Source organism: Spermophilus citellus (genome assembly GCF_964194105.1).
Source record: "Spermophilus citellus genome assembly, chromosome: 4".
In the NCBI taxonomy this organism is placed as follows: domain Eukaryota; kingdom Metazoa; phylum Chordata; class Mammalia; order Rodentia; family Sciuridae; genus Spermophilus; species Spermophilus citellus.
This window is the reverse complement of record NC_138185.1, coordinates 45,389,453-45,397,103: the sequence shown is the minus strand read 5'-3', so window position 1 is coordinate 45,397,103 and position 7,651 is coordinate 45,389,453. Positions and strand designations below refer to the sequence as shown.

At 56.3% G+C, this 7,651-nt stretch overlaps 1 protein-coding gene across 1 annotated transcript; it reads right to left on the bottom strand.

Annotated features, from left to right (window-relative positions):
• Window positions 1-1,562: 1,562 nt before the first annotated feature.
• Window positions 1,563-3,104, bottom strand: INSM1 (INSM transcriptional repressor 1; the record flags this gene model as incomplete). Its single annotated transcript, XM_081292746.1, has 1 exon — window positions 1,563-3,104. One exon carries the CDS (start codon window positions 3,102-3,104, stop codon window positions 1,563-1,565), a length of 1,542 nt encoding a protein of 513 aa, XP_081148872.1.
• Window positions 3,105-7,651: the final 4,547 nt, after the last annotated feature.

Sequence of the window (7,651 nt, the reverse complement as noted above, 5' to 3'; positions counted from 1 at the left end):
ATTGATCTTTAAAGAACAAAAACTTTTATTTGAGGAATTGCTACTACCTTGAGCCCCCAATTACAGGGGAGTGAAAGATTTGCTAAATGAAAGTGGTGCTCCTTGGTAAAAAGGGTAGATTTTTATGGTGATTTACCTAGATTTCTCTGGAAGGACGCTGATGACCTTCATTCTAACTCAGTTTCCAGCACATATCTAAGCACACCCTACCAGCCTTCAGTTCCATGGTGTTTCTGAGACTATCCTCCCCTTCCCCAGCCGCCAGAAAGACAGAATCCAGAAGTTTAGGCTTGACTCTAAAACCACAACTCTGGTGATAGTGGTTTTATTCTTCTGAATAATAAATGAAGACAGCTTTTAAGAAATCATCTCTTTTAAATCCTCGTTGAAACTATGCGATTCAGAAATAAGTCCACCATACTTTGACTTTGAAAATATTTTATTTGAATAGTAAATATTTATACAGTTGAAACAGTTCTATTGAAGCTTTCTATAAATAGCTAACAATTAAGAAAATAATGTATGTAGAAAAGAGATTGCATTTAAAAGTAAGAGCTGTCAGTTGTACAAGGGCCTCAGGGGCCCTCCAAGCAGAATAAAGTGGTAGGTTGTCTGTAACTCCCTCAGATAGGTATAAAAGTTAAAACTTTTAGCAGATCCCTTTAGAAAAGAGGCTCTCTTCTAAAATGCACAGTGAAATGTCAAGAGTGGCAGGGGGGAGCACACCCCCCAAAAAGAATCTGCAAATAATATCATAATCTTCATAATATAAATAAATAAAGAATAAATAACAATTACTCATAAATCAACATACACATTTAGAGGGAACTCATAGCCCTACCTCAACAAAGATGATCAAACCAAAAAGTCTCACATGAAATATTGAGGCAGTTACTACAGCGTCTTGTGAAAATTCCCTTCCCTCCCCCCCAAAACAATCCCAAACAGACAACGAACGGTTCAAGGCATTTGTGGCTATACTAAAGAAAACTCTTTTTTAAGCAATTTGATTTGTTCACATACAAAAAGGTAAAGCCAGACTCCAGCAGTTCACAAGCCATAATAAAGCTAATCGTGTGGGAAATTCAATTTACAGCCTGTGAAATATAAAGGCATTTTATTCCTCAAGATTCACCCAAAACAACCCGTACGCTACATACATAGAGAGCAGAGATTGGTAAGCGAGAGCAAACCGCATTTCTAGACCATGAACACAGAGAATACTAGCAAGAAGAACAGCTTCGCCCCCTCCAAGGGGAGGCTTCCAACCACAAGACAAACGTGTACAGCTTTTCTCCCTTGTACAGAAAGAGATTGACTCCTGTTGCGCCATGGGGGTTAGGGGTGGGACACAACGCAAAGTCGGGGGTGGGGGTCCAAAAGGAGTCACAACGAGAGGACCGGGGTTACCGTCACGCCACATTGAGAAGCGAAGACGACACTTTCACCCGGGGGTGAGGGCGCCCCAGTGCAGACACTGGGTCTGGGTGTGCAGGGCGCGCTCTCTTTTGTGGGTCTCCAAGCGAAGGCACAGTCCTGGGGGCCAGGATGGAGGACGCGCTCTAGCAGGCTGGACGCACCGGCACCTGCAGGAGGATCACCTGTCTGTTCTCGGAAGGGTGACACTTGTTGATGTGCCGCGTAAGGCCCGGCGAACTGTAGAAGGTGGCCGGGCAGTACTTGCAGGGGAACACCTGGGCGGCGTGCAGCAGGCGCAGGTGGCGCTCCTGGGCGCCTTTGCTGGGGAACGTCTCCCCGCACACTGGGCACAGGTGGCACTCGGCGGACGCACTCAGGCCCAGCACGCCGGCCGCCTCGCCGTCGCCTGCTGCCTCCTGGGGAGCCTTCTCGTCGGGCCCCGGGTACAAGGCCAGAAGGTCCTCAGCCGGGGGCGCTGGCGGCGCGCTCTTGGCCTGCAGCGCCTGGTGGTGAGCCAGCAGGTGCTTGCGTAGATAGGCCTGCCGGCGGAACTTCTTGGAACAGTGGTGGCACTCGTAGAGCCCGTCCTCGGAGCCTGATTCGGAAACGCCGCCCGGGCTAGGCGTGTCCCGATCGCTGCCGCCGCCGTTAGCTTCCCGCGCTTCAGCCCTGGTGGTTGCTTCGGGTTCTGGCGCTCGGGTCGTGGCGGGCGCTGGCCGCGGTTTGTGCCAGCGGCGGTGCGAGGCCAGGTTGGCCGGGCAGCTGAAGACCTTGGCACACTCGGGGCAGCGGTACTCCACGCGCACGATGCGCGAGCACTTGTGTTGCGCCAGGGCGAACGGGTCGGCGTACTCCTCTTTGCAGAGCTGGCAGATGAACTCGCCCAGGGGTCGTGCCGAGCCCCCCGCACGACCCCGCGGCGCCTCCACTGGACCCTCCTTGATCTTGAGCCCCAGCACCGGCGACGTGGTCACCTCGTCCTCGAAGTGCAGCTTGCGAATGGCCTTGGGCTTCTTGGCGCCTGGGGCCTTGGCTGCCTTGGCTGGCGGTTCAGTGGCGACGGCGGCGGGGGGCGCTGGTCGTTTGCCCGGAGGTCGTAAGGCAGCGGCGGGGGGCAACGGAGGACCCGGGCCCGGGCCCCTAGCCGCCTCAGCACCCGCCGAGAAAGCTGTGCCCATCTTGAGCTCGGCAGGCGCGAAGAGGAGTGCATCGCCGCCGCAGGTGCCGCCACCGCCCGCGCCATTCGCGCCGCCACCGCCTCCCCCTCCGAGCAGCGCGGCGGGCGTGGGGAATGATTCCGCCGAGACCGGCGAGCCAAGGTTGAAGCTCCGCTCGAAGTACTTGTGCTTCTCGTGCTCGCGGCTCACTGGCCGCGTGGGGCTGTAGAGTGGCGCGGGGTGCGCGGCCTCGGGGTTTCCGAAGTGCGCGGCCCGCGGGCCCTGCGGGGGTGGCGGCGGGCCCGGCGCGCAGGCGAGCGCGGCGGCGAGCGCCGCATGGGCGCGCTCGGTGGGCGGCGGTGGCGGCGGTAGCGGGCCGGGTCCGGGGCTTGGCACCGGGGGCTCCGCACGGGCGCCCCCACAGCTTGGCGAGAGCAGCAACGCGCGATCGCCGTCCTCGCCGCCGCGGACCCGGTAGGACACGGGCGTGGACTTCTTGCTGCGCTTCACCAGGAAGCCGCGGGGCATGTTGGCGCGGTATGAGGGCAAGGCACTGACTGGGTCCCACCTCTACGCTCGGCCCCAGCGGCCCTCAGTGTCCCCGGCCCATTGCCCAGGAGCAGTGGCTGCAGGACTTGCGTGGCGTCAGCGGCGGCTCAGCCCGGCTCTGCGCCTTGCACGCGCGTCCCTGTCCCCGGGTCCGGGAGCCGCTCCCTTTTAACGGGGGGAGGGGGCCATTGTTCTCGCCTCCCGCTTCTCCCAGAGCCAATCAGCGCGTTCGCAGTTCCTCCGCCTGCTAGGGTGGGAGGGCGACGGAGCGGCAAAAAGGGGGCCGGGACTCGGGGGTCGCCCGGTAGGTGCGGCAGATGTACCTGAGGGCGCGGGGCCCCAGTGTGCGCCCCTCTGCCGCCCCGCCCGGCGCCGCAGCCCCGCCCGGCCCAGGCACACGCCCGGCCCCGCCTCCCTTCACGGTCTGCTGCTCCTCTATGGGGAGGCGCACGTGCCTGGGCTTTGTGTCTCTCCTCTGGGGGGCGCGGAGCCGCCAAATGGGCCCGTCCATCAGCACGACAATGCATGCCCCCCTCCCGCGCGGGGATTACCCGCGGGTCGCGAGCAAAATAGCAACAAAGGAGAAGAATAGCCCCAAATATGTCAGGAGGGTTCAATCAGCGAGCCGGAGCCGAGGGGGAAGTTGTGCGCGCTGATTGGGTGGGGGCGGGGGTGAGCAAAAGCTGGAGCAGGGAGATCTAAGTAAGGGCTGCGGGGGCGGGAGAGGGGCCAGGATCCCCGCGTGGTAGTTGGGAAATTATCGAGAAGGGAAGATAGCTGTAAAGTCCCCCGGGCCCCAGCACCCACCCTTGCCTTGGACTGATGGGCCGCGGGACCGGGGTTCGGATTGAGGGTAGAAGATTTGACCTCCTGGCTGCAGCTGAGGGTGATATTTATGCTTGCAGCTTCCACGCGGCTTCGGGCCTTGGAAAGATTTCTTTTTTGAGTTTGAGAAACTGTTGGCACAGTGCTTCTTCAATCGTCAGCATACCCGGGACTGGAGCGGGGGACGAGCTGGGTTGGGTTAAAAAAAAAAACCCACTTGAATTTCTTAACTTTTTTTTTGTAAGTTCTTGGAGGCTCTGGGATTTACAACCTTGCAGGTGCCGGGCTCGGGCTGCTCTCAGCCTCCGCGCCTTCCAGGGCTGGGTTAATCCATGTTGAGATGGCCAAAGCCTGAAACGGGCGGTCCACGTCGTGTACCCCAGTGAAGTTGGTTTCTGCCCTCCCCGCGCGTTCTCATGCATTTTCATTCTGAGCGGGCATTTTGTCTGCGGGTTGACATCAGATGCTAAATCAAGGGCTCTAATCAAGGCGCTGCGGAATAAAGGGGCCGCCTGTCTGGGCGCGGGCCCCCCCGGAGCCGTGCCCCCTTCACCTTTGTGAAGGAAATTAACCTCCCGCTATTGAGCGCCGGTCGCGGCCAATCTGGACGCAAAAGAGACGCGTGCTGCCGGCCTGGGGGAGGGGGGCAATCTGTCCTCTGAGGCAGGCTGTGGCCTCAGAGAGGACAAGCCGCTTCTTCGGTGCCACCAGGAAAAGACAACAGCAAGGAACCCCCCCGCCTCACAGCGCCGCCCCGTTTGGACCCAGACCGAGCCCCCTGTCCCCCCTTCCTCTTCCCAGCCTGGCGCCGAGGAAACAAAAGATAAAATCTACGGGGGACTAGGGCAGAACCCCACGAGTGTGTAGTAGCCCCGATCGTCCATCGAGGGGGAACAAATAGCAAAGCCACATAAATGTCTAGTTGTAAAGAAAATGTCACTTTCTTAAAAGAAAAGGAAACAAAAATTTCAGCAAAGCTCTGTACACCCAGATTTTGCTGAGTTTTGCTTATGCTTCATTCCACTGAAGGTATTTAATTGCTTTGGGTTTTCCCTCTGAAAATACCCTGGCATGGAAATTAAACTTATTTTTTCAATAAAAGTCATGTGAGTAATAAGTTGTGATGGGGATAGATTCTTAGGGTCAGTTAATTAGGATCTTGCCAAGGGGAGAAAGATGCTTGATGATTTTATGTTTATGATTTCTTTTAACCTACACGCTGAAAACAGAAAACATAAAATGGATATGTTTTGAAAGGTCATACCCTCGTTTTAAAAAATGCTGTGATGAGTCCTAGTCCTAAAAAAAAGTTAGAAATCATAAAATGAACTTAAAATTTATGAATGTTTCGGTCTAAAAGTAACTGATGTTATTTCCTTGCTCTTTTGAACGCTGATTAATACCGCTGATGAAATTAGAAGTGGGAAAGGGATTCCGAGACAGCTTTGGCCAATTTTATTTTCTAATCACGAATCCCATCTGGGTTGTGGAATAATAGGGCGGGGCGGTGGGGGCCATCTCCACCGGCCATCTCCAACTTAACTGCGGGATATTTGGTTTTGCATATGTAACACTCCTTTTATTCAACAGATAACAGGGAGAGTTAGTCACCTAGTGAATCCTTAAAAAATAACAACACCCATAATTGTAAAGAGGGCGTGAGGGAGGGGGCACTACCACCACAAAAGAAAATCAAAACAAAATCCCTGCCTGAGGGAATCCAAACTGGGCTCTGAATTTAGTCGAGAAAATCTATTGAATGCTATTGAGATACTGAGATTCAATGGATTCGTTTCTTTCTCTTTATTCGTGGCTTCTAGTCATGCCAGCGGAAATGAAATCTGCTTTCAGACGGTACAGCCAAAATAAATGGAAACTTGAAAGGTACAACCGTACAAAACTAATTTCATACAGCAGGGCTGAGAAAGAATTAGGCTGTGCGCGCGCACGCACACACCAGCAACCTTCAAGCAGGTGCAGCAGTGCACCGAGTCGTGAATCTCCGCCGCCTTCTGCGTGATTTTCTTAGAATCTTCGTGCCCGCAGGGATGGGGACAACGGGTCAAGATATTTGTCTTCCTCTAGGAAGAGCAAAGCGCCAACACACTGCGCCCCTGCGGCCTGCCTTTGCGCACTGCGAATAGGGTCGCACCGAGTTCAGTTGGGGAAAACCCTGAGCGTTGATTTGCCCGCCTCCAGGGGGATTCCTGGGAGTCGGTGAGTAGAAGGTTCCAACGCAGGGCACCTAAGTGTTCTTTCAAGGTGACTCCTCTTTTTTGCGGGGTCCTGATCAGGGCTTGGGAAGAATCCTGGGGCCTCTTGGCTTATTCCTGGCAGACCCCAATGTGGGTTCTTCCTCCGACCGCTGAGGAACTAGAGGCCGCTGGCCCTCCAAGTTCTCCTGTCCAGAGGTTCAGATTGCCGTCGGGGCGCACGCCAGGGTTCACTGTGATCCACAGCTCTGCTCCGAATCAAAGTTGAGGCTCCAGGGAGTTTTTAGAAAGCGCTCATCTTGGAAATGAGCGCGGATACCGGAAATTTCGCCGGAGGAATTGTTTCCTTGGGATGTCGAGGAGTTTAGGCAGCCCTTGAACTCCTAGGAGAAGACCGCCCCCACAGCAGGGAGCGCGTTTGAAGCCGCTGGGGCGCGGGGGAGTTGTTAGGGTGTCTCCCGCCATTCTCTGATGACCCATCTCCTGGCTTCACAGAAACCCGGCCCCCGCCCCATGCACAGCCTTCCCTCTCCACGAGCCAGGACCCTGCTGGAACAGTGCGTTACCGCCCCCAGTGCCCGCCGCCCGGACCCAGAGGGTCTGGCGCCCCTGTGCTCTGGGGAGCGCCGGACCGGAGACCTGGAAAGGCTTTGTGTTTGCAGGAATGAGGAGTTGTTGTGTCAGTCCCGGGGGCACGCGAGAGACACGCGCAGCCCGCCCGCCGGCCGCCCCACCCGGCCGGGTCCGGCCTCCAGGCACCTTCCGGGGGCCCCCGCCCGCAGGCCGTTGCCTTTGTTTGGTACATTAGCATAAAGCTGCCGTGGAACCTCCCGTTCAAATAATTCCACACAAAAGGAGAGTGCATGAAAGAGAGCGAACAAGGGAGAATCCGTGAGGCTGCGCCGTCGGCCTGGCGCGGGGAGGGACCGCGCTCAAGTATTTCCCTCCCCTCGAGTTTCAAGTGCCCCCTGGCAATCTGCTGCGCGCCCATTATTCCACCCGGGCCCGACGGGGTGGCTGGCCGCCTCTTTTATCCTCCTGAGTGTGCCGTCGGGGCCACTGCACGCTCCCTGAAGTGCCCTTAGGGCTGTTTGTTTTTGCCTGGGTTGGGACAGTCCGGGACGCAGAGGGAGGAGGTCCGGATAGTAGGGGCGCCGGCTCGGCGACGGAAGGGTAGTGCAAAAGCAGGCAAAGGCAAAGTCAGAGAACGTAGGACAGTCACAACCGGAGAGTCTTGTCAAGAGCAGCCCAAGACAGCACTGACCCCATCGGGATGACATTGAACGTGGGACTCAAAAGTGGTCTGAGTCCACCTGTAAGGCCACTCACTAACTTTGCGCGTCTCCGATGGTGAGCCTAGAGGTGTGAAAGGCCGCGACGGGCCCAATCACACGTCCACCTTCTGGAGGGTCAGTCAGGGGCAATTTTTGACTCAGTCTGGGGTCCTGTCCTTGAGTTTAGGGTGTATTCCTTCCTCCTCCATCACCG